General features: G+C 40.1%; 1 protein-coding gene and 1 long non-coding RNA gene across 8 annotated transcripts; one reads left to right on the top strand and one right to left on the bottom strand.

Annotated features, from left to right (window-relative positions):
• Positions 1 to 149: 149 nt before the first annotated feature.
• On the bottom strand, positions 150 to 4892 carry LOC144526195 (uncharacterized). Of its 2 annotated transcripts, XR_013502740.1 has the most exons (4): positions 4745 to 4892; positions 601 to 658; positions 426 to 485; positions 150 to 256 (listed from the first exon to the last, which is right to left on the bottom strand). It is a non-coding gene; the product is annotated as an uncharacterized LOC144526195 (long non-coding RNA). The 2 variants fall into 2 exon arrangements; XR_013502739.1 differs by having other exon boundaries at positions 150 to 485.
• LOC144526194 (CREB-regulated transcription coactivator 1-like) lies at positions 4803 to 24664 on the top strand. Of its 6 annotated transcripts, none has more exons than XM_078263476.1 (15): positions 4803 to 4981; positions 8133 to 8243; positions 11693 to 11820; positions 12156 to 12215; positions 13332 to 13426; positions 14354 to 14439; positions 14543 to 14583; positions 15034 to 15224; positions 15406 to 15551; positions 15854 to 15946; positions 16769 to 16867; positions 18520 to 18624; positions 20976 to 21059; positions 21192 to 21369; positions 22721 to 24664. In XM_078263476.1, exons 1-15 carry the CDS (start codon positions 4856 to 4858, stop codon positions 22924 to 22926), a joined length of 1749 nt encoding a protein of 582 aa, XP_078119602.1. In that variant the 5' UTR covers positions 4803 to 4855; the 3' UTR covers positions 22927 to 24664. The 6 variants fall into 6 exon arrangements, with proteins under 6 accessions (XP_078119602.1, XP_078119604.1, XP_078119603.1 ...); XM_078263478.1 differs by having other exon boundaries at positions 8127 to 8243; positions 15884 to 15946; positions 16772 to 16867; XM_078263477.1 differs by having other exon boundaries at positions 8127 to 8243; positions 15884 to 15946.
• The last annotated feature ends 3046 nt before the right edge of the window (positions 24665 to 27710 follow it).

Genomic DNA, 27710 nt, shown 5'->3' with positions numbered 1-27710 from the left:
TCCTCTCTGATGCTGCAAACTCAAGCCTCTGAGATGATGCTGCTAATGTTAGTAAAGCGTGTTTGAATAGAAGATATGGTTAAGGACAGCTGCATAACATAACATTTTCCTCAACTTCAAGGCTCTCCCCCCCCCACCACAGACTCCTTCCCTGCACCTGCCCTGAAGTCGCTCCCTTTTCTATGTTACCATGGTTACTTTACAACCAAATTACACTCGCCTGGCAGGTGAAACAGCTCCACTGCACCTTCAGTGCCTGCAAAAACAAAAGCAAAAAAAAAAAAAAGAAACAATCATTGTAGGTGTGGCGTTCGGACTCAGAAAACCAAAAATCTTGGGATATTGTATGTGTTGTTAGGATTTTGAATATGCGTGTGATGTTTTTACAGAGCCTGATATATTATCACAGCCATTTTAAAGCTCACAGGCCTCCCTCTTGCTGTTGTACGGCAGACAGTCTGCTGCTGCTGAAAGTGAAACTCCCACTGCAGTGAGGAAACAAGAATGTACACGCAAATGTCTTTAGGACTAATTTATCATATAATTCCTTGGAGGAAAGTATTAACAGATATGTGACAGAAATACATCTTTCTCTCTCACCTACGAGCTCATTTTGTCTCCACATGAGTAAGTCTATTCACCTTTTGAATCTATTCATCTGTAAAGTGGATGGGGGGGGGGGTGGAAGAGGAGAGATGCTGTTGTGACTGTTTTTATCTTCAGTCAGCAGGGGTGCACATACAACTCCAGAGGAGGCAGACATTGCCACTTTCTGGCCTAAGACTTCATGTCACAAACATTTAGGCGAACCCAGACAAGGAAGGTAAATTCTTTTCCAAAAATAAAAAAGGCAAGTGAGCTGAATTTAGCTTTATAATTAAACACATCCCCAATTTCCTCACAAGCCCCCCTAGGTGCATAAAAAGTTGACAGAATACACCATCTGGTGCCACTAATAATCGTGTTTTAACAGACACTGGGTGAGATTATCACCTTCAGTGACAAAAAATTAAAAAAAAAGTGAAATTTGCGGTTGTTCCGCAAGCCAGATGTGCGGTGTGCCTCCACTACACCCCCGCGCAGCGACGTGAGCACGTAAAAAGCTTCACCGAGGCAGCTGCGTCAAGTCGGCCAGAGACAACTGTGTAGATACCGGAAACTAGATATTGGCTTCAAAATAAAAGTATGCCTTTTGACAAAAAAAAAGGCATACTAAGCTAATTCAGTTTTAGCTTAACAAAAAATGCTATTAGCTATTGGTTGACTAAATAATAACATATTCAACAGACAACTGGTCAGCTGCAGTGTTGATAGGCGTATTTCAATCTTTTACCAATACCTGTATTTGCTAGCCTGGTCCTACCAGACTCTGGTACATTTCATTTGTACAGAGAGTCTGGCCACTCTTCATTAATAAGTGTTAACTTCCTTGAAGGCGGGTACTCTGTTAAAGTTTAAAACTATTGGATCTGCCCAGAGCCACTCTGAATCTGCCATAACCAATCGCTAACGTTTGGTCGTGACGTATGTCATGCGCGTGTGCAACAAGAGTAAGGTGACCAGATTTCTGAGACAAAATCCGGGGACATTTTCGGCTCAGAAGCGTAAATACCTCCAAAAAAGGTAATGTTTTTATCTTTGTAAAACTTAAAACGGGGACACTGCCCCAGGGGCATCACAAGACCTAGAGCTGCACTGGGGCACAAGCCCCCCTAGGGGGGGGGGGGTCCATGGGCATGCTCCCTTGTAAGAACATTTAGTCTATTTTAACGTTTAAATGCATCAATCTGGTAAATGGTAAAATGGATGTAAATACTGTATTTGTGCTGTAGCCTGAACTATTTTGCACTTCAGAATTTTAACCATGCACACACAGGTTGAATAGTTTTTTCTTCATATTTCTGCATTAATGTCAATAGGAAGCATACCAGTATACATATATATTCATATTTGTAAGTGGGATTGTCTTGAATCTGGCAATATAATAACCATTATAGTGGGATACACTGGCTAAGCAATTTACAAAAATGTCTGTGCTGACATAAATAGTTTACATGAGAATACATTATAATTTTGTCCCATGTCGAAATTTTGTTGCAATTTCAAAACCAGATTACCCGGGAACCGCTTGGTGTACCGATGCATGTGCTGAGTGAAGAGTTTGTGAAATATTTCACAGAGAGTAATGGTGTGCAGAGATTTATGCAGAATGCAAATATGATAACATTTCATGTAAGTTCAATGTTAATTTTCTTGCAAACCTGGCACTAATATCATTGGAAAGCTTAGATTCCTGTTGAGGCGGTTGTGCCAGACTCACGCCTTTGGCTGAGTCTCTCTCTGTCAGAGGGAGAGCAGGTGTGCGGTTGTGAAGAAGTTGGTAATTTCATGGCGCAGATTAACACTTTTGCATGCACTGTATCCGTGTCACATTCTCATCAGGGGCTGAGCCCCCCTAAAGGTCTGATCCTAGAATCGCCCCTGCTGCTACTTCATACTTGTACTCCACTACACCTCAGAGGGGAATGTTGTAATGTTTACTGCACTACATTTATCTGACAGCTTTTGCTTTATTGCTTCACGCTGGGCTTGTTTCTGCAACAGCTCATTGAGTATCAGATACAGTTAAAACTATTGAGGAAATATTTTCCTTTGGTCCAGTATTAAACGAGATCGCAGTCGACAACGGCGAAATTAAGCTACAATGTAAGTTAATGGACGTCAATTGTCCAGCTTGTATTTACGTTCATAAAAGTGCTCGTTTTGCCGCTGACAGTGTCTGACAACATTATGGAAAGGATTTCTAAGGAGGTCGATCTTTCTGTTAGAGTAAGATCCTTTTTTTAAAGATAAAAAGTCTGCAAAATTGCGTTCGCTAAACCCACCAGACTCCATGTAAATAAACAGTAATTTTAGCATCGTAAAATATGGACATTCTAGAACATATCTGAGCTCTGAGCAGCGCTTGCTCTGGCTTGAGTTTGCGCGTGTAGGGTGACTATATGTTTGGTCAATGTTTTCTTTCTTTCATTCCAATTTCGGGTCTGTCAGTCACAGTGAAAACCGGGGACATTTCCGGGGACAGCTCCTGCCGGGGACAGGTCACCGAAACCGGGGACAGTCTGTTTGCTCGCATCTTTCTAGCGCACGTTCTAACGTCATCATTCTCAGCCACTCCCTCTGTTCGCTGATTGGACTGCCAAATATTTGGCCGGAGAAAACCCAAGAATATACCGCAAACCTAGACGGAGTACTGAAGGGAAATGAAAATTGAGCGGAAGTATGTAGCAGGGCAGAGCCAGGCTATGTATTTGCTAGGCACATACTATATCCACGACCTTCCACTTCCGCCGGATTTCACTTTTTTTCCGCCGGATGTCGGTTACCTTCTGTTTTGTTTGTGTTGTAATTTTAAACTCTGGTGGATTTGTAAGTAATTGGTATTGGTATGGTAAATCCAGACAGCTAGCTAGACTATCTGTCCAATCTGAGTTTTCTGTTGCATTACTAAAACAACTTTTGAACGTCCACATGTTCCACCAAAGCAAGTTCCTTCCAGAGGCTATTTTGCAGCGGTACCGTGCTTAGCTCCGCCCTAAATGTGATCGGTTTAAAGAAATGCCAATAAACCACAGCATGTTTTTCTCCCATTCAGGAAACAACACAATGGTACACAACGAGCAGAGGTGGAAAGAGGACTTTATTGTGCTATAAGTAAAAGTAGGTTACTGGTACTTAAAACTACATGAAGCAGGTAATTAAATAAAAATCCAGCTCCTCTGGCACCACCTACAGCCTGTAGTGCGATTTGCAAAAATCCACCGCTCCCTGTTCAGATGCACCAATCAGGGCCAGGGGGGGGGGGGTCTAACTGCGTGTCAATCACTGCTCATGCACAACATTCATTCTCCCTTGTGGGGGGAGGGGCTTAGGAGACTGTTTTGGGCTTTAGCAGAAAGGGGGGGAGGGACTGAGAAGTTGTCGTTCACATTTTTTGGCTAAGTCCTGGATCTTCGCAATCCTACCTACAGCACCTTTAAAATGTACATGTCCATTCATTTTAACTATGCCGAGGTACAACAATGCTAATCATAACCCATAAGGACGTGATCCTTAATTTGATTGCATTGTTGTGCAATGTTCACTAAATACTAGGCCCATTCGGCCCGTCGTTCGCACTCACTCAGCTGGTGAACGTAAACATTTAGGCTACAAGGTATATCTCTTCTGGAGTGTCAGCTCTATCAAGCTGTGCCCTCCTGCAGCTGGAGACACTCCTGCAGCTTCTTCTCGGCTGCAGCTGACTTACAACTTTTCATTTTCACTCTGTGTAACAGATGTGACTTGAAATGTAGCAAAGTAATGTACTTGTGATAAAAAGTAGGCTACTTAAGTAAAAGTAAAAAAAAAGCTTCTTTTTTTTTTAAAACTCAAAAAAAGTACTAAAAAAAACAACTTTGTTACAGTAACGAGAGTGAATGCAATTTGTTCCTTCCACCTCTCACATCGAGCACGTTAAAAAAAAATATTTGTCAGGAGTTGAAGACCAAAAAAGAGCTAGCAAAGTAGCTAAATGTTTGGTTTGGTAGCATGTTAGCTACAACAACCTGATTATCTGTTGGTATCATAGACTGTAAATATTAACAGTCCATGGTTGGTATATCAGGATAGTGATTCTGTGACCACAACTTGTTCCGTGGTGGTCAAAAACCTCTTAACACAACTTTAAATGGTACATACTTACTCTGTGCTGTTTTGTTTTACTTATTTCAACCCTCTAACCGGAAGTTGTGTGTCCTCACTTCGTGTCTCTTGATACTGACCATTGAAGGAAAACGGAGCAGAAGAGCGAAACATGGCGACTTCGAACAATCCGCGGAAATTCAGCGAGAAAATCGCTTTGCATAACCAGAAGCAGGCAGAGGAGACAGCGGCGTTTGAAGAAGTGATGAAAGACCTCAGCATTACCCGGGCAGCGAGGGTAACGACACCGCTTCTTGTTTTCCCCCCCCCACCTCTCTTTGGCGAGCTGTCAAATATGCATTTGTAGCTCGAGCCGCACGCAGCCAGGGCAGCGTAGGTAAACAATAACAAACGACGCTTCCTGCAAGCTGTAGCCTTTTTCTACCACGACTGACAACCAACAGAGTTGGCAGGAGGTAACAGTCCTGTAATGTGGATATGAATGACAGGGACCCTCGTCCAAAAAAAAAGTTATTAACGTTAAATATTTTGTCCCACGCAAGTGGAAGGCAAAGGGGCGTGCATGCGTATTTGACAGCGCGCGCCCAACTGCAGCGATGATTTTCTCCTCGTCTCGTGCTTTCTGAGAAGAGGCGATTAGACAAAACGATGCTATGTGACCTACTATTTTAGAAATATACGTATATTTAGTAATGTTACATAATTCGTAGCGTATGTGTTATGTATGGTAGTGACATATGGTGATGTGTGCGTGCTCCGTGGCTTTTGAAGGCTCGCAGATTGTGTGGACATTCAAGCCACATGCAGCACAGGCCTCCAAAATAAATCCTTCGGAGGCAGGGCTTCAGTAGTGACTGCTGCTGGGTGAAAGCATGATGGGTAGACAGACGGGAAAACATGCAGCTGCTGCATTGCGTGTATATGCTTTAACTGTCATAGACAGACTATACAGCAAAACAGCAGCTACTGCAGTGTTTGTGTATGCTTGTGTTTCTTCGATGTCTTAAAACTGCACATTTACTCTGGCCAACAGGCTAAAACAAAAACAAAAAAAGCAACAACTCTTCCATAGGTCTTTTCCACAAAAGACATTTTGACATGTCACAGTAGGAAGGCCACAGGTGTAATTAATCAAATGAATGTTTTTTTGCTTGGTTTCAAGGTCCTGGAATTGTGCGTAATAGCTAGTTCATGTTATTAGCAGCTAGAGATGGCCCGATACCATTTTTTGCTTCCCGATACCGATTCTGATACCCGAACTTGCGTATCGGCCGATCCCGAGTACTGATCCGATACCAGTGTGTCATATAATTTATTATGTTTTAACAACTGTATACTACTATCCTTGTATGGATGTGATATTATTTCTATCTTTGTTGTCGGTCTGGCTCAGGTTAAACTCTTTGTGAAACATGAACAAACACAAACAGTGAATGCCACAGAACTTTTTTTTTTATTATCCAGTTTGACAGTCAGTTATAACGGAAAAAGAACATAAATAAACTACTTTAACGTAGATTTTCTTTAGGGCTTTATTACATGGTATTGGATCAGTGCATAAACTCCAGTACTTCCCGATACAGATACCAGCGTTTTAAGCAGTATCGGAGCTGATACATCTCTATTAGCAGCGCATGTGCTTCCCCAACTATGACAAGTCAAAATGTCTGCTGTGAAAAAGGCATGTTTATGAAGCTTTAGCCGGTTTGTGGATTCTTACTATTTTTACAACTACCGCGACTTATGAAACTGCAAAAATGTAATTTATTTGTTGAATTTTTCTATAGACTAATTGATGTCTCAGTTGCATCAAAACTAACATGTTATCAGAATCAGAATCAGATTTGATGGCCAAGTATACTTACATACACAAGGAATTTGACTTCGGTTGGTGTTAACTCTATAAATAGACATGTAGTAGTAACATACTGTACAATAGAGACAACAATATACATATAGGCACATATCAACATAATATATAAAAATACAAATAAGACATAATATCAAGACAAGTACACATGGAGTGGGATGTAAAGTGCAAAAAGTAATAGTGAAAAGTAGTGTGCAAGATGCATATTGGAATGATAAGCATGTCATGTGTAGGGAAGTGGGTGAGTGGCCAAAGTGGGGATGACCCCACTTACTCAAGTGTTCAGTAGAGTGATGGCAGTGGGAAAGAAGCTGTTCTTATGTCTGGTTGTTTTTGTGCGCAGGGATCTGTAGCGCCTGCCATACATTATACATATGTATTTCAGAATACATGTCTAGACAGGTTAGTCAGTCAGCTTGGGTGATATTGTTGTGGATTATGTTTTCATTGAATGCATTGACAAATGGTAGGAAGCTCTTGTCTCAGCCAAAGTTAGATGTGTGGAAAGTGGGCCCCTGGTTTAGAGTTTCATCCTTTTCACCCTGTCCCCTCCCTCTCCCCTTCAGCCTCTCTTCTCTTTGTACCTGTCTTGCTGTGGTTGAAAGAGTTTGGATTGTACTCTTCCTGATCCTGAAATGTTACAATAAGTAATCCTTTTGTCAACAGAGTAGATATGATTGTGGGTAAATAGATGCACTCTGAGGTTGGAGGCTTATCAAAATACACCAGTGATGCAAGCGTAGTAATTGTTATTATTAGATTTTCTGCCCTGCCAACAGTGAGCAGTGGGCTTGCATGAGAAAATGTAATTGAGCGGTCATGGGTTCTCTAATGGGACATGGAACTGGAGGTCGTTTTGAAATAAACATTTGTAAGACTTTGAGGAGTTTGCTTTTGTAATTTCAACCATGTGCAAGTTCTGTCAATGTTGACATATCTCTGACGTGCATTACTTCCCACGAAAGTTTTCACATGTAAAAGTCATTAAATTCACATTGCTGTGATGACTGCTGGAAATGTAGCATCCTGCGTCAAACTTTGGCAGAAGACATCTAGCATTTATCTCAAACTGGTGGTTAATAAAGAAAACATCAATAAGCATAGTGGTTTCACTGTTGCCGTCTGTAGAACACAACCACACAATTATATGTACTTACATGGGAATCATGTTGGATTACCATAAAAGTGCAGTATTTTGCATTTGTTTTTGCAGTCATTAGTAATGATTTTATTGACTCCATCTTGTTGTTGAATAATAATAATAATTTATACTTTATTAATCCCGCATGGAAATTACAATGTTTTCACTCTGTTGTTATCATAATACACATTACACACAGGCCTGAATTACACACACATGCTCAGTACCTATATACACACACTAATGGAGAGATGTGAGAGTGAGAGTGAGTTGTAGTCTAATGGTGTGTTTATAGCCAGTTTATTGTTTTTCTGTCACTGGAGCCTGAACTTTCCATGTCTGAGAAACAGCCATATGTATTCCTTTGTTCACATGATGGTGTCTTGTCTTAACATGGTGTTGTGCTTCTAGTTACAGTTGCAGAAAACTCAGTACTTGCAGCTGGGACCCAACCGTGGGCAGTACTATGGAGGTTCTTTGCCAAATGTCAATCAGCTTGGAAACAGCGCTATGGATATGTCTTTCCAGGTGAGGGATTATTTGTGTTTTCTTTATTATTTTGCAGCTTTTCAGCAACAATTGAAATACTGTGTGGATGAAGAGTACCTTTGCATTGAATGTTGGCGAATGAACATTTTATTTGTTCTACAGTAATCATCCACAACTGTTTCATATAAATTAATATCCACTGCACCCATATCCGTGGCTAAGTAATATCCTGCAATATTTATTCAACCTGTGGCCGCACTATAAATTTTTTTCTATTTGAGTCACTTTTTTAAACAGCTGGTTAATGAGATCCTTGTTTCCCGAGATAAATACTCTGCTACACAGGGAGTGACATACTTACTGTTTACATATGCAAGCAACAAGAGCACTTTGTATAGAATAAATGTGAGAAGGCAGAGTAAATATACCAACCCACAGTCTACAGTAGGTGTCTGTTGGTGGACCACACTCTCCTCTACATAGCTCTTTGTCAAAATAACAGTGCATCTTTTAATTAATTAACAGTCCAAAGTCTTGAGAAAGACAATTCAACCATAACTTTATACATTGCTGATATTGCTATTTCTGAGATAAAGCAACGATGTGCCGTGTTACAGCAAAAGTAAATAGGCTATATAAGCCTCAGGTTTGTGTTCCTTGTCTCTAAAGGCCCTGACACACTAACCCGATAATCGGCCGTTGGACAATCTGGCGAGGTCAGTGACTCGAGTCTGTTTGGTGTGTTCCGTGCCGTTGTCAGTCGGAGGAGCCTTCGTCCTTCATTTGGGCCGGTTTGACTTGTTGAATCGGAAGGCGGGCAGGGGGACTCAATTTGATTGGTGGAGCGCTCACCCGGAAATGACGAGCGGGATGAGCGTGACTAACGCCTCTCAAAATCTGACGAAAATCTTTTAAACTGACCTTTGTTGATCTGAAATGAAGACAGATTCAGAAAGTGCATGGCCTATTTCTCGCTTAAAATGTTTTCAGAAACACGTTTCGGTGAACTATCTTTGTAAAATATGAGATCGTATTCCGAATGAGCCGCCATTATGCTCGGTTGTAAAATCCGGGAGCAGCCAGACCCACGTGACGGGTTCATCCAATCAGCTGCCGGTTTTCATTTTTTGGGCGACAATACAGATTAGCGCCACCCGCTGTGTACCGAGTCGAATGTTCTCTGGGACATGTTTTCATGCTAATCGAATGTGTCTGTAGCTTGAAACTAGCTACCGCAAACCGGTGTTTAGCTGCTAACGCTAGCTTTCGGGGCACAGGGATTTCTACACCACTAACAAGGCTCAAAATAGCACCACACTTAAATGGTAGCATAATGAGGGTCCCTACATGCAAACCGAAGCATTGAGAACTTTGTAAGTTGCACGGACCCTCATTATGCTACCGTTTAAGTGTAGTGCTATTTTGAGCTTTGTTAGTGGTGTAGAAATAGTGATTTACGCTATGCCCCGAAAGCTAGCGTTAGCAGCTAAACACCGGTTTGCGGTAGCTAGTTTCAAGCATTTCAAACATTCGATTAGCATGAAAACAGATCCCAGAGAACGTTTGACTCGGTACACATATGTTATTAAGAGCAACTGTCAGCAAACTATTTGAAGGGAAAATAATAAGCTTATGAAGTTAAAATGACAAATTATTATTGGCATTCTCTAAATGTGGGGGAAACTTTGAAATTGCGTAATAATTAATCTTTAAAAAATGAAAAGAAGGAAGATTTGAAGCTTGTGAATAACAGGTCCTATTTCATCCGGCTTTCCTTAATTAAAAAAAAATATCATCCTTGTTATAGTGTATCTGCATAATGTCCACACTTTTTTAATGTTATGGCCAACCTAAATTGTGAAAAAAGTGGTTGAGCCAGTTGAAATCAAGCTATTCTATTCACATTCCACATGCTATTTCCAATGCTGGGAACTAACACACTAACTAAGTTTTATTTATCCTTTATATTTCACCGTTTTTATTGTTCCTTGTGTAGCAGGAATGCTCATCTAGCACTGCAGTGCACTAGGGCAGAAAACCTTTGTCCTATATATCTTTATGTTTCCATATTAAAATAAATGTATACATATACAGTATTGTCTTTGAGATACATGTGTGGAAAGAGACAAAGTAAAATCTAATGACATCAATTTATTGACATCAGCTTGATAAGCCCTTTTATTTTACTCACGTACAGTAGAAGAAATATGATTCTGTGGGGAACAGAGATATAAAGTTGAATTGTCTGTTTTGTCCGTCTTGGCTGTGTACTGTTTGTAATGTCCTGTCTCTCTTGTATTCTTGTATTCTTGGTGAAACCGAAGACAAATTTTCACATCTGTGGACAATAACGTTTTTCGTATTCATATTCGTATTCGTATCTCACTGAGAGCCTCCCATTGACAACCTAAAAAAAATCAAGAATTTTCTACAGACAGAGGATGGTGGGAGTTAGGACTATTGTTTCCCTGTCAAGGCTCAGTTCCTCCATGAATCAGCTGATGAGTAATGGCCCGTGCAATTATTACTCAAGAACATACTCCTATCAACAGAATGAAACGGGCACGTCTCAGATCTTCATCTGTTTCACATGTATTTTCCAATTTTCTATAGTCACTTTTGCCCTGAGCGCCATTGACTTTCATCCCTGTATGCAGAGCTCTAGCATCAACACAAGGACAGTGTAACTGGTGCTGGGCTACAGAACTAGTGCAATACTTGTTAAAAATACTTTTTTTTTCATTAATGACTTCAAAGTTTAAGAAGAAGAAGGTTGTGTTTGCATTTCACATTCAGTACTGTCTAATACAGTGGATTGATTAGAGAAACCCTCACACACAACAACAAAAAAGGTGACTTGGAACTGGAATATAATGCTCACAATTTAATCAGTTAATAATAGAGATGCACCGATTACAATTTTCTAGGCCAATTCCGATTTCCAATTTTCTTTGAGTTAGGCCAGCCGATACTGATTTTAGCCGATTCCGATTCCTTCTTTTCACATCCAATATCCAACTAAAAAAATGTGATTTTGGTTTTTGGTGTCGTCCCTCCACGCCCTACTTTTTACTTGCAGGTGTTGCATATTGCAAACTTGTTATCTTCTGCACACACGCTGAAGAATTTCCAAACAGCTGACATGTTGCAGGTTAATTCACGAGGTTCCCTACATGTGCGAGAATAGCGCCGACTCGCGCTTCACACCGCGAGCGGGTACGCGCGACACACGGCGGAAAAGTTGAGAGAAAGGAAAAAGAGACTGTGCTGTCGCGTCCGTGTGTGCATGCATCCTTGAAAACTGTAACACGTATAACTTATGTTGTCAGTTAATTGTAGCATTGACCGGCATGAAATCGGCATATGTCAGACTGACCTGCCGGTCGCCGGTCATGGCCGAGCACGTGAAAACCGGCCAATTCCGGTCACCGGCCGGTCTATCGGTGCATCTCTAGTTAATAATATTGTTTTCTGTCTTTGTTTGTCAGAATTCAGGACTGGACACGAACAGAGCGACGCGACACCATGGGCTGGTGGACAGAGTCTACCGGGACCGGAACCGCATCACATCCCCCCACCAAAAACCCCTGTCTATTGACAAACATGGACGCCAGATATCCTTCAGGACTGTCTGTTTATTAGGCTGTTCATTAGGGGTGGGAATCACTAGAGGACCCACGATTCGATATTATCACCATATGGTATTATTGCGATTTTAAACATATTGCGATATTCTGCGATACATTGCAATTTATTACCTTTTTTCCAAATTCAAATTATATCCTCAGAGGAAAAAACTTTGTCAACATCTGTTTTATCTAAAAAAAAATATAAACGTCTCTGTTTGTTCATCTCACTTTACATTTTATTATTCTAGTAGCGAAAGGTTAATGCTTTGAATGTGCAGACTTCCAGTCTCCAGCTGTATTTTCTTAACCTGTGATCTCACATTGACAGCTGTCCATATGGTTCAGTGTATCTGTCACCACCACCCGATACCAGCTGGAGGAGGTAAGACAGCCCCTCAGGATGAAACCCTGTCCCTGCATGGCTGGTTTTCTTTAGTGTTTACTCTTTTAATTATGATCCTAATAAAGCCCTCACACGGCCTGCCATGATCATTCTGACTTGTACCACACTGCTATGCACACTGCTATGAATTGCAGTGTGAAGATGCAGGGTCAGAGAAATACAAGACAAATTGGGAACATAACACAAGACTAGGGGTGGGTAACGCCATTTGATTCAATATCGATTGTATTTGGGATATTTCATTTACAAAACCAATTTTGCTTGGATATGAAAGAGATTCTCAGAGAACTAATGCTGTATCCTAACCTGGTACAATAATAAAAACAATATTAAAGTTTACATTAGAACTACAGAATTGATCCCAAAGCAGTTCAATTAATGCACTTCTGTTTAACATGAATACACTACAGCAGTCAACACAAAGTGCAAGTCATTGAGTTTGGAGTGACCAGGAAAAAATGGTATTGTAAGTGCCTTCTTTAGTGCAGAGGGTGTGGTGCAGAGACTGTATATACTGTACCTAAAGCTAATCATCCTGCCATGCTAGTGCCTTGCTTTGGAGCATTAGTTAGCCCCTTTCCCATCTAGTTTGATGTGATATGATACAAAAATATCTACACTCGCTTTAAAACCGAACGTCTCAAAGACCGTAATGTTGGCCGAGATCGCCAGCGGTCACGCGGGTTAAATTATCCATTTTTGAGATTTTTATGAATCTATATCAGATCATTGAAATGGAGGTTGATTTGAATCTGAAAATTGATTAGTTTTAAACCCAGCCCTACACAGGACAGTTTAAATCCTAGCTGATTTATGATAACATATTGCATAATCATAAACAGTTAGCGACCTACTTTTACAGATCTAAAGGCTGCATTTCGATTGTAATCATAATCTATTAAAAAAAATACAGGATCACATTCAGATTATTCCGGATACTTGTGTTAAAAATCCAACATTTGATATAGTTGTGTGACAGCTGCACATGACCTTATCTTAAAAATCCGTCAGCATGATACAGTATTTGTTTGTCCGATATTACAATACAATGTATACACTGTGATTTTTTTAAAATTTTTAATTCTTGTGCTGCAGGGCAAACTCTGACTCAGCACTGCACCAGAGCACGTTGACTCCTGTACAGCAGGTCTCTTTCATCAGAGGATCACAGGAGCTCCAGCCAAAAAGAGGTAGCCATTATCTTAATGGATTTTCATTTTAAAGTTGTTAATTTCAAACTTCCATGAAGTCAGGCTACGTAAGAACATGCTCAGTAACATGCTGTTCATTAAATATAGACCTGTGGGTTGAGATAAGTGTTAAACTGTATTACAATAAGCTCATATTGTAGAAACTGAGCTGTTAAACAGGTCTGCTTCTGATGAGTCAGCTCTGAACCAGACCGCTCAGGTGTTTTGCTGTTTATTATCTGTGGGTGGGACTGTTTTGTTGTCAGCCTTTTTCTTTTTCGGGGTATTTTGCTGCTGTCTCTTGGCGGTCCAGTCGAGTGCCCTCCAGTCTGTGATGAAAGGGTCTGAATGTGTCTTTGAAGGCAGAGGAGGAAAATCACTGCAGAGAAGACAAAGTTCATCCAAGTGTCCGGTGAATTTGACTGCTAATGGCTGATTATTTCAAATACAGGAGCACTTTGATTGAATTTGTATCTCACACATTTTTTTTCTCTTCTTTTTTATCCAAGTATTTTTTTTTTCTTTTTATCTTTTAACTTAAAGGTGCCGTAGGTAGGATTTCGAAGATCCAGGACTTAGCCAAAAAATTGGAACATCGACAACGTCTCAGTCCCTCCCCCCTTTCTGCTAAATCCCAAACGGTCTCCTAGATAGGGTCAGTTTCAGCAAATATGACAGAAAGTTAGTTTTTTAAATCTTACCTACTACACCTTTAATGTCTTATTATTAATTTATTGCCTCCTTTTTTCCTTCCTTCCTTCCTATTTTCTTGTTTGTCCTTTTTGTTTTGCAGTCGAATATGACTTGGTCACGTTAACCGAGGACATGCGGGCTGTGATTATTATAAGCTCAAACGGTCTGGACATCTGGAAACCCAAGAGACTAAGGAGATTATTTGTTGTTGTTGTTATTTCTCCATCTCTCCAGTTCTCCTGCTCAATGTACCAGAGGCTGAAGCAATTAAACAAGAGGTTGATGAAGATGGACAAAACCAGAACTGGGATTGCAAAAAGGTGGAACTCCTACACATGCATACATGTTTTTTTCTATCAGTTTTTATCCATGGTTTGCACAATACTCTAGTTGTAAAAAAAAATTTTTTTTTCTTCTCTATAGAACATTTCAAGGTCCAAGCTCTGCAAAGTTCCAGGGATCCAGTAAGTATTTTACTGGTTTTCCTGTGTGGAACTGGTGTGAGGAAATGTTTTCTTAATTTCCTATCTTGGATGGTGAAGTGATAAATGGCAATTAAGTCTGCACAGGCAGCTTCAAACTAAGTGCATATTTACGCACATCAGATGATGTATGAATACAACATAGCTTAAAATTAAAGCCATCTGTAATTAAACATAATTTTCATTTACTTTGACAAAGTAATAAGAGTGCGGAGCCAAAGCATTTGCAAAAGTACCGCTGGCCAAATGCACAATATCCAAATATCTCTGTTGTTTGTATTGGACAACATTTCCTTGTGTAGTTTAGTAAATCGCATAAAATACTCAGTGTTTGGGCTTCTGTTCTTCCATTTCGTCATTGACATTAGCCAGCTGAGTGTATTATAGCTTGTCGTCGTTAATGAGTTCACTGTGGCCGTCTGTTTTCTGCAGCATATTCCCGTCTCCGGACCAGCAGTTGACCGCTTCACTAAAGCCAGCAGCCCACAACACTGGCGGTTCTCTTCCTGACCTGACTAACATCCAGTTTCCTCCTCCGCTTCCCACCCCGCTCGACTCAGATGATGCAGTGGCCGCCTCGTTCAGCTCTTCCAACAGCACACAGACCCTGGCTAACACGCAAGGTAACACCACCGACAGTGGTCTGCTCACATTTAACAAATTAGAAAACTTCCGATTTTCCCATAGTTATGTGCAGGATATTAACGACTTTTTGTTTCGACATTAAGCACTCTCCGGTGCCAATTTCTCTAAGACTCTGTGTGTGCTTTTATAAAAGTGTGCCGTTTTCTGTGTGCTGGGTAGGAGTGAACACCTCTCAGCCCACAGTAACCATGGAAATGCAGCCTGAGCAGGAGGACATGGTTCCTCTCATCCTGAATGCAGGAGACTCCCACCAGCACCAGAACCTGCAGCTCTCCCCAACATCTCCACCTCTCACCCTCTCTCAGGTACAGCCTGGTCTCTGACCTGACCTGAATCAATGAATCAATCATTCAAACTTACTTGATTATTGAATGTTTGATTGAATTTATCTGAGACAATTCCTAGCGAGCTAGGGTTATGAGGTTAAGTTTCTGGTGTAAGAAATGCCCAGAATAAGCCATTTCTCATTAGGTAGGTGTAAAATAATTGATTTTAAAGATTGATGTATAACATATAGAGGGGAACTCACTCAACTGTGCAGGAATACATGCATTTCCCAGAGAGCATTGGAACCTCATGTCTTGTATGTTGCTGTACTCCGCCCCAGGCGGCCATCAACGCCATGAACCTTGAGCAGCAGCTGTCCCAGTATGCCTTCTTCAACCAGCAGCCGTCGTCCCAGACCCACCAGAGCCAGCAAGTGAGTTTCCCAGCAGCACTCTATTCATCACTTCCTTAATGCTCGCATTCACAACTATACAGTTTAACTACTCCGTGAATTACATGCAATATTGTTTTTTATTTTGTCCAATTATTGCAGTATTTATGCAAAGCCAAAGTGGTTACATTGGAAAGCTTGATTTCACCAGTCACTGCTGTTTAATGCAAACAATAGTCCAATTGAAAAACAATGTTTTAAACATGAAAAAAATGTCCTCTTTGCACATCTATTTATGCTTAATGGGTTTTATTACCCCCAACACTGTGCATTGCAATTTTCCTGTACATCTGCTTCATTTCAGTCATTTATGAACAACCAGCACATTCTTTACAAGAGTAAGAATGACAACATCCAGATGTGAATAAACATCTGATTTAAAATAAATAAAACAAAAACAGGCTCCCTGCTGTCAATGAAGATGGTGTGTCCTGACCCCAATAATAATTGTATTAATCCAAAGAAAGGGCAGACAAGTCTGTTACTAAAATAAAATCCTTTAAATATTAAATGTTAAATTTAGTTTCAAATTATCAGCAGGGCACATACCTCTGTCATGTTTCTTGTTGAGGAGTTTCTTGTCGAGTTTCGGTTGAACCTGAGCAGACACTACTGTGTTACAGTCACATGCAGAGTTCCCACCAGAAAACATTTTTTGTAAAAAAAAAAAAAAAAGAGAAGCAAATATGAATCTGCAAATCCATTAATTTGCCTTGGTGCTGTGGAAACTCTAAAGAAGTGATACTTGATGACTTGACTGCACGATGTCTGTATGCATTAATGACCCCGCTCTTTATTTCCCAGCAGACAGGTCTGGTCCAGCTGCAGTCCTCCGTGAACTGCTGCTCCACGTCAGACAACCAGACGTCGTCACAACATGACATGACCATGGACATGAACATGGTGAGCATTGGGCGCGTCTGTTCACATCAGTGTATCGCAGTGATGACTGGTTCTTCCTGGCTGCTGCTCGTGTCTTTCCTGAAAATGCTTCGATGTGTGTGTTGATCTCGACAATATACACACTGCCTTGTCGAAGTACTCGGGCTCATTTTGTTGTGATATAAAGTTTTCCCCCAAAAGTCTTTTCCCCCAAAGTGCAGTCATTGTGGACAATGTAAGTTGTATAGCGATCACTAACATAAAAAAAGAAAACAAAACTATACTGTCTATAAAGTGTGTATGACCGTGCAATTGTGCTTTCTCTTTTATTTCAAATGTATACTTAAACACAAAACTTTACGGTCTTAAAATTATTATCTTTTTTACTTAGCAAAAACTACTGAATTAATAAATTAACAAAATGTGCAGAATATCAAGGAATCTGAATGCGTTTACAAGGCCCTGCACATCCTGCAGATCTTGGCTCTCGCTGCTCTTCTTCTGCTTCAGTGGGAATGTGTTTGGATAACAGAAGAAGAAATGAAGTGGCCTACACTCTCTTGGTCCCAGTTATTGCACTGTGTGTGGGGTCAAGTGACACATTGCGAGGTTAGATCTAACTTTCTGTTAACGTAACCACAAATACCAAACTCATCGAACAGTTCTCTAGCCTATATAGAGATGGTTTTAGATGTTTGCCTCCATTCCTGAGCTGTAGACTTGAGGTCTAAAGCAAAAACACACACATAGCAAGATAATGGAAAATACTCCATAAAGTTTCAGGTCTGTTCCAGACATGATCATTGCACTAGTTTATATCTGTGTCTAGAGACCTTAAACTGCTTTATCACTTCTCTATCTCATGCTACCAATATTTTGATATCTTATCTATCTATGAATAGATTAGGAATGTGGTGGTTTGAACTCTGGTTGGCTTTGGAGCGATAAGAGATTATCAGTCTCGTTTGATACACCTCTAAATCTGAGTGACTTGATAGTTTATCTATTTACTATGATAGTAACCTTGATATTTTGTATCCCACAGTTATGGTCGTGGATCGCTCAAGTCAAGTTGATATTGTGATCAGAATATACACTGCTGTTTTTGTATTAGTGTGTGCAACTATTCTTCTGTTGATTTTGCTGGCTGAGCAGATTGAAAAGAGCAGATATGACAGAACAGAACAAAAAGAGAGACGCTTCTCTCTGATCCTCCAGTTTTACAGTATTGAGTAGCTTAGCTTGGATTGCTGGCAACATTTTTCCTCTCCTAATTAATCCCCTGTAGTTTTCTCTGTTTCTCCCAGATCCTTTTCAGTATTACTAATGCATTGACGTGACATGCTGTGGTACATGGTGTGTGCACGACTGTAATGTATTTTTTAATTGTATTTCAGCATTAGATGCTAGTATGCTGGCCATTAAAAACAGTGAATCAATATTTTAGTGATTCCTCAGTCAGGGTGTCTGCTGTTTATGACTTCCAGCTGATCTGATGCTGCTGGTAAACTGGATAACCCACAGAATACAAGCACCAGGCATACAAATAGCAAAGCTTAATATCCAGAATGAGCACATTGAAACACACACACACACACACACACACACACACACACAGACGCCAATAAAGAACGAGAGAATGTGAATAACTCCAACGTATCCTCTTGTATCAGGCCTCCTCCCTCCAACAGTACCGCAGTAGGGTCGGATCCTCTGCCAATCAGTCTCCAACCTCCCCCGTCTCCAATCAAGGCTTCTCACCTGGAGGCTCGCCTCAAGTAAGGGCGTGTGAACCAGCGAGCTGCTGGCTCGCTCTGTTTAAACGTCACCGTTCCCTGCATCATAGTCCTGTGGTTATCGTTGCCGAGCAGGACTCTGTGGCTGCACCCACACCCCCATCCCTCCCACAGCTGCTTGTATTGTGTTGACATTAGCAGATCTGGGCAAAGAAAAAGAAAAAAATGAAGTACAGTATGTCTGTCAGTTTATCTCAGGCACTTGAGCAACACATATCAAAACAGGTTATACGATAGTTATTTACCTGTTTACTTACTCTGCTTCTACAAATCTGGATGGGGGAAAAAGGACAAAGATCATGTTGACAAGAGGATCTCCTCATATCAATATGCGGCTGTAGAACTTTTTCACAGCTGACATTTGAATGTGTCATAGCAGGAAATTCACAGGTGTTTTCTCTCAGGGGAAGTTAATACATGCCACCATAATCATTGTTATTGATTACACTTGTAAGTAAGTAACATTTGTTTATTTGTTTATGGTCTTTAACTGATTGTGGTTTTCATGCTATGACATGATAAAAAGGAAGTCAAGCTTAACATTGTCAAATCTTTCAGGAAAAATTCTTGAAGATAAAATCAAACTAAATAGAATCACAATATATTTTTTTAAACCATGGAATGTATGCAATATGATTACAGTAATAGATGGTAACATTAAGTAGTACCTCTTTGCCCAGATCTGACCAGCAGGCTCTTTAAACACGCCGTGTCATTGATGTGTTGTTATATAGCTGTGTCCCTGACTTTCCTTCTCTGATGCTTTTGTGATATTTGCGTCGCATCTCCACTGTTTCCTCCCCAGTCTTGCTATATGTCAGATTCTGTACCAGAGTTGTTGTTTTTTATGTTCATCAGATCTCTGTTTATTGTGGTCCCGCACCAGCATGGGCATTTAAGGTAGCATGGAAGGGGAGATGGTAATTACCCTGGAGTTCTAATCACTCCCACGGTTGAATCTCAACAAACTGAACCTTGCTTGCAGGGTTGTGCTTTATAAACTAAACACACCCTAGGTAAACACGGATCAGGGTTGTTAATCTGCGTCGGACACGGCATGAGCATTTGAGATTTGAAACCCTGGTAAGGCAGCGGTACTGTAAGTCGTTAACTGCTTTTTTTGGAAAACACGTTTAAATGTACACTATGTTATTTTAGATTCAGTATTCAACCAAAGAGTTGGGTAGCATTTTAAATACGCATTTGCTTCTACTGAGTTGTAAGTGTGACTTTGTGTGTTTTTGAGATGCAGAGAAATGTGGCAAGTGAGTGTGTGTGTGTGTGTGTGTGTGTGTGTGTGTGTGTGTATGTATGTATGTATGTATTTATTTTGACATGTCTGTCCTACTGTTTGCTTACTCAGTGTGTGTCCTGAGCTGAAGTGGCTCACTCGTAGTGCCGAGGTTATCCACGGACTAAAACGCAACTGACAGGCTGTGTGCTGTATTATGCTGCTCTGCCCTGTGGAGACATCTGCAGCGCACACAGATAATTTGGTTTTGAACTAGGAGGAGCACGGGCTGAGAATATGATCCAATTACTTATACATTAAGAGGCCACGATGAAATAGGAGAATTTCTGTCGCTGGTTCAATGAGGACACTCAAATGAAAATCTCAGAAGAGAATTAGCTTGCACTAGATGAGTCAGTGGAGGGAGAATAAAGTCACAAAGGGGATTATATTTTCAGCGATTCCCTTTATTTCATGTGAATTTCATTCCATTTGGTTCGTGTTAATTAAAACACCAAGGCCAGAAGGCAGCCCAGGAAGCTCCTATGGAAGGAGCTACCTTTTGTTATGGATTTGTACTCATTCCTGTAATTAATTTCAAGTCCCTTTTTATGTTTTCATTTGTTTCCTCATTCATTCATGCATTTAGTCAGTTATTTATTACCTCCGCCAAGGACGTTATGTTTTTGCTTTGGTTTTGTTTGTTTGTCTGACAGTAGGATTATGGAAAAACTACAGGCCTGAATTGCCAAGACAGAAACCATTACATTTTTGAGCAAATCTAAATCACGGGCGGATACACTAATTCTTTTTCACTTTGGTTAACTTTGTGAGATAGGGAATTTTAAAGTAGCAAACTCATCACACAAAAAATACATTTCCAGATGTTATGAGGTGATATTAAGCACTTTGTTGTTCCAGCACTGTAGCTGCTTTGACTGTGTCTTTTTCTTATTTCACATTTTATGTTAAATGTATACGTTCTGCAGCCTGGATAGATTATGTTCATGGTTGATGTTCGGCACTAGGGTTTTTTTTTTTTTTTTTATTCATTTTTTTAGCAGAATCTTAATAAACAGATGTGGCCTGTTTGTTGTTGCAGCATAACTCCATACTGGGCAGCGTGTTTGCAGACTTCTACGACCAGCAGCTCCCGTCCATTCAGGCCAGTGCTCTCTCACAACAGGTACAGACTCTGTCTGTGGCAGACAAAAGCCTAAATGTCCATGTTTAGTTCTGCTCTCAACCTACTCTTGCTTTGGAGCCTTTACGTGTTCGATGCAGCAGTTGTGATGTTTCTTTCTGTTGTGATTGCCAGTTGGAGCAGTTCAACATGATGGAAATCCCCATCAGCTCTGACAGCCTGTATAACCAGACCTCCACCCTCAACTACTCCCAGGCACTTATGATGGGTTTGACTGGCCATTGCAACCTTCAGGACTCGCAGCAGCTGGGCTACAGTAGCCATGGCAACATCCCTAACATAATTCTCACAGGTGCTGCTTCCACGTATCATCTAGCTCACTTTAAAGGTGCTGTAGGTAGGATTGCGAAGATCCAGGACTTAGCCAAAAAAACGTGAACATCGACAACTTCTCAGCCCTCCCCCCTTTTCTGCTAAAGCCCAAAACGGTCTCCTAAGCCCCTCCCCCCACAAGGGAGAATGAATGTGTGTGTTAGACACACCCCCTGACCCTGATTGGTGCATCTAAACAGGGAGCGGTGGATTTTTGCAAATCACACTACAGACTGTAGGAGGTGCCAGAGGAGCCAGATTGTTTTTTTAATGACCTGCTCCATGTAGTTCTACTCGAACATAGGGTCAGTTTCAGCAAATATGACAGAAAGTTAGTTTTTATAAGTCTTACCTACTGCACCTTTAAGTCTTTCAGACTGTGGCGCCCTGCTGCTTTTGTTAAAACCCTTCATGTATATCAGAATAAAGCTTGTGCTTCATATTTGCTTGTATATCTTGATATAGTGACAGTTTCTCTGATACTGTGACAACAAGAACTAAACTTTATAACATATGATTCACCATCCTGACAGAGCTTTCAACAGTCCACACAGTTGCCTTCCCAAGAAGCCGGAAAAGAAGACGCGGTATAAAAAGAATTTTGGTGTGGGGGGGGGAATCTATACGAGTGGGACTGTCAAATTTATCGTCAATGACAGTTACAGCAACAACAAAAAAAATCAACCTATTCAAATTATATGTAACTAGATTTTTCAGCCCCGCCCGGTTTACCCTTCAGTTGTTTGTGACAATTAGCAGTGTCTGTTGTTAATGGAAATGTGTCATTAAGATGTCAGGCGTCCTACAGAATCAAATCATAACTCAGACATGTCAGCATTCTGTCTCCTCTTGCTGCCATTGATTTATTTTCTCATTTTAATCAGGGAACCGGTCCTGTAAAAAACCTCACAGAGATATACTCCGGTGGATTTCTGAGGACTATGGTTAACTGCTCCTCAGATCTCTGCAGGGTAAATCCAGACAGCTAGCTAGACTATCTGTCCAATCTGAGTTTTCTGTTGCACGCCAAAAACAACTTTTGAACATACACATGTTCCACCAAAACAAGTTCCTTCTCGAGGCTATTTTGCAGCGGCACCGTGGCTCCGCTCGTCGCTTAGCATCTCCCAAGACGATTGTGATTGGTTTAAAGAAATGCCAATAAACCAGAGCACGTTTTTTTCTCCCATCCCGGAATGCTGTGTGGACTAGCCAGACCCTCCTTTGCAGCACCGTGGAGGAAGGTCTGGCAATGCGAGACTAATATTTGCCTACTAATGCCTTTAACTACTATCCTTTTTTTTTTTAATTGCTGTCTTACTTCTGCTCAGTGAGCGGAGAGTCTCCCCCCAGCCTGCCCAAGGACCTGACTGGCTCGCTGTCCACAGATGTCAGCTTCGATGTCGACTCTCCGTTCCCACTGGACGATCTGAAATTCGACCCGCTGACGCTTGATGGCCTGCACATGCTCAATGACCCGGACATGATCCTTGCTGACGCCGCCACAGAGGACGCGTTCCGCCTTGACCGGCTCTAACCACACCACCACATGCTCATGCACAGGTGTGTGAACGCTGCTGCCCTGGGTGGGGGAGGGGGGGGAGCGAGGGGGTTCGCATCAGAGAGGATAAAACCCAAACGGAGCAGATTTGTTGGTGCTGGTCGAGACCTCGTCTGGGCAGAGCATCGGCTCCACACCAACCAACCAACCCAATCAAACCCCACAAGAGAGCTTTTAAAAGAAACATGCGTTGTAATGTTTTTAAAACCGGAAAGATGGTTTACAACTGATGACACTCAAGTTATGGTATGAATGATGTTCGTGTTTCTGTCACTACTTTTTGCGTGCGCAAATGACACATTCGATTTTGATTTATTTAGATGCTTAGTTTTCATTTCGAGGGAGCTTGATGAAAATATCATGAGGGCAGAAGGAGGCGGATCTCTTATTCTCCATCAGTGACTGACTAAACCAAGTCTGCAGAGCATACCGTTAACAATCTACCTGTCACACCCCTGTTAATACAGAGTAGCTTTATGACTCAGAGGAAACACCTGTCAAGTTTGACCTCCCTCCGTGCCAAGCTGGTTGCTCTCAGTAGTGCATATAGTTTGGATATTTATTTAGTGCTATTCCCTGTGTAGTGTGTCATAGAAGCCAAAGTCAGGCCTGGTTTGATTATGCCCAAATTTCCTTTTAAAGTCTTGAATGACGGTCATTATTTTGCCACCTAAGTTATTTTCAGGCGATGCAGATTTCTTTGGGGTTTTTACCGTGGTAAATAGCATTGTCATCAGTTATGCATGACATCACAAATCACTGTGCATACTTGTTTTGCCTTAATAGCTTGACATTTTGGTTTTCATGCAAAGATGACTAATATGTAAATGAGAGGGGGAAAAAAATGTCATTTTTACTGTTTTACAGGTGGTTTGGCCTACGTAATTCAACGTTGTATTACTGTAGTTGTACTTTTGGGGTGCGCTGATCTTTATTCATTACTTCATCCATCGTCACGACCTTGTCATTTTGTCACTCATCAGTCAAATCTAAATGGATATACGAGTCCTTTGTTATGAAATAGATGTTTACAGGCTTGTTTTGTTTTATATTTTACATGTACAGAATGTGATTAGATTTTGCGTAAATGGTATCTATGCAAAACTACAGCGATTGGATGAGGACTGTAAAATGGAACAGATAAAATGAACCCTTACTAAAGGAAGCCAGTGTGCACGGTTCTTATAGAATGCACAGTGCCATGTTATATTTCTTTTTACTACTTTTTGCATTTTCCTTTCAGACTAGAGAAAAAAATGCTCAGTGCGTGTGTCATACAGTAGAAACTTTCCCGGATTACTCCCAAAGATGTGACCTCAGTGTAGTTGAAATATATATATTTTTCCAGACAATTGAACTGCCTCTATACTACATAGAACAGCATTGTTGATGCAATGAGAATGTATTTAGGTCACATCTGTAAAGTTGTGTTGTTGCCATCTTGTCATCCTCATTGCCTCTCATATCTAGCCTTCATGGACTGTAGGACCAAAATAGTTGTCACCTGTTTGTTTTTTTTTCTCCTGCAAAGGAAATGGGGCATACTGTTTTACGTTTTATATATTATTACTTTTGTTTCCTTGGCACTACAGTGACACTAATATATCCGTTCCTCGTCATGCTCGTGTGTCTGTGCCCCTTGTCGATTTGTTCAATGTCTTCTCTCCGGGCTTTTGTTCTGCTTTTATATGGCTTTGTGTATTTGCTGTAAAAATCAGTGATTCACTGGATTCAATTAGAACTGTGTCCCATCTCTCATATTGCACTTTATGCATTTATTTAAAACAGATTTATGAGAGTTTATATACCACCCCCACCCCCCCCCCCCCCCTTGACTGTTATGTGCACTGGACTTGTTTGCCCTGTTTTTGATTAAAATTGCCTTCTTGTAAAAAAATAAAATAAAATAAAAAAATGAAAAGATATATGGAAAAAAGCTAAATTAAATTATAGTTATTTTTTCATATACAGATGGTCTATTTAAAAGAGCTGTTTTTACGCAATTAAAGTGAGTGAGTATTTTGTTAGCTGTCTACTGTTACACAGTTTTTCCAAAAACTTTGGAAAACCGTTTGTATTTCGGGACAGTGATGATCAGAGGCGTGTCGGTCATGTTCCTGATGCTGCAGCTCTTTCTGCTTTTGAAAGCAGGTTTGAGAAAATGGAACTAAATCAACTAAAAAAAAAAAAGTAAAATTAAATACCGATTAGCAAATTCAAAGTTTATTATTAAAATATTTAAAGAAGCAGGTACAGTGTGATTTCTCATTTTAAAATTTGCATATTACAAAAAATATTGTGCTAGATGGGATCAACCAGTCCCTGAAAACTATTTTATGAAATTTATATATTGTAATTCCAGTCCAGGTATATTTATTATTAAAATTACCATAAAATGAAATATAAGTTAATATCTAGGACACTATATAGACTTTATATATATATATATATATATATATATAAAAATATAAATATTCCTATTCCTAAAAAGACTATTCTGTAGCTGCAACATTATTCCTGTTGATGTGTGTCGAGGTCCTCCTGTGTTAGCATATTCCACCATCATTTCTAACATAATGTCAATCAAAAATGTTCTGATAAATGTGGATCGAATCAGTTGGCATTAAGTTAAGCTTGAAGATTATTTAAAAGAAAATACTCTAATTGTTTTGGATGCATTTGCTTTCTGAATTTTGATACAGTTTTTTTTTTTGTTTCCCCCCTATTTTAGTAATGTGACCGCATGAATATCTGGACATGTTTTCCCCCTTTACGACTTTGGTTTTATTTCCTTTGAAAGGGGGGGGGTCTGCTTTGTTTGTCGAGTGTTTTGTTTTGGTAATTTGTCCCTTTGTCTCTTTTTAATTCAGCCTCATGTGTCGGCTAATGTATCTGCTACGTGAAGCCTAAAAACATCGAAAATATGGTAATCAGCCTTTTATGAACATGTACGAGCTGTTTGGTACTATGTTTTACACTGCAATATACTGTGTGTGCTTATTTTCTGTGCAACGCCCACAGAGTTTTACTATGTCATGGACAATCTAGACTAGCTTTGTATATTGCTGTATGGTAGGAACAATGTTTTTCGTGCTTTATGTGATATGATGTCAAAGTGAGAAAAATGCACTGAGAAATACTGTGCTGCAATATGTCATTGTGGCTCTATGTTCTCTGCTGGACCTCAGACTTAAGAGTGAGCCTGACATCTTTGTCGGTCCGTTTTCTGTTTCGGTATTCCTTTTGAACTTTTTGTCGTGCTCTTGTAGATAGCTCTGAGTGATGTGTCGCCTGTTACTCCCACCTTTTTATGCATCAGCGACAGCGTTGAGGTATGCATTGGTATGATGCCAGTGTTTACAGAGATAAGAGTTTACAACAGAGCAATGTTTGTTTTTCTCTTCATATAACATGTCTGTTATATACTGTGTCAGGACTAATGGACTACATATGAACCACTTGCAGTGTAGAATAGCAAAATGACTTTGCTTTTTAAAGTTAACAGTGAATCAGTAATGCAATTTCAATACGATGACCATATTAATATATCCTATTTCATGAGGGTTTGAAGTTCTATGACTGAATTCTATTTCCTTTGGACTTCATGTGCATTTCAAAGCACTTTTTATTTAATTTATAAATTTGAATTTGCCCTTTCTATGTACTTGCTATGAGCAGCTACATGCTATCAGAAGTGTTTTTACAGAGTAGGTACTATTTAGATTTTATGAATTTAATGTTATAGTAAATCTGTCATGAGCACTGTATATTCCTCTCTCTTTTGGTGTTAAACCAACAGTTGAACCAGAAAGCCAAAGTTCAAAACAGCCATACATGTGAGAATACTTAGACATTTTATCCTTCTGTTGAAACACATCCTCTCCCTTTTTTGTTTTCCAAAATATTCTATTGGGGTACGAATTATTTCCTATATATAACCTATGAACGTATCAATGCGTTGTTTACATTGAACATAATAACAGAAATTCTCGCAGCATAACTTAAAGAGATGCGACTGACATATTCTCTCCACTAATCTGGGGAATCTCTTTTCTGCATGATGCTGCATTTCAAAATATCTCAGAAAATACCTTGACATATTGTATTTTGCTTTAAATTAAGTATTTAATTATGCCTCGTTTTATAAATATGCTGTCAAGCACTATTTTGTAGTCAATATTACTATATACATCTTGTCTGCGAAACAACCTAAGAAATAGCAAATACAAATACTGTACAGTCAGGCTATATATATCTATATATCCATCTCTCTCTCTCTCTCTCTCTCTCTCTCTCTCTCTCTCTATATATATATATATATATATATATATATAATATATATATAATCTGAATCAGGAAGATGAAAACCGAGTCGTGTTCTGTCACTCAGTGGGTTACCCACATCTATGAATCCTTTGTGTGCATTTTGAGAACAGCCTGCTGCTGGTTCAAGCCTCATACAATGGCAGCTAAATTGTTATACGACGTATTTTGTTTCTGAGTACAGTGATACTATTCTAAACAATGCACATGCATTTTACTGCCGTGAAGGGGTGCACTATGCTCCTACAGTACACTCGCAGCAACAGAATAGAATATGCAAAATCTAGCATTCTGCAGCACAGCTTGGCAAGTTGGTACGTTTTTTTTTAGCTAACCCTTTAAAAATGACTGGTTCAAACCTTGTTCTTCAAAATGTGTGTTTTCTATTTTAACTGTCAAATCGGACCAAAAGAATCCAAGTTGACTGTAAGTGTGTG

The sequence above is a fragment of the Sander vitreus genome, chromosome 12 (assembly GCF_031162955.1).
Source record: "Sander vitreus isolate 19-12246 chromosome 12, sanVit1, whole genome shotgun sequence".
Classification (NCBI taxonomy): Eukaryota; Metazoa; Chordata; class Actinopteri; order Perciformes; family Percidae; genus Sander; species Sander vitreus.
Note: the sequence above shows the minus strand (reverse complement) of the source record. Positions and strands in the feature narration are given on the sequence as shown.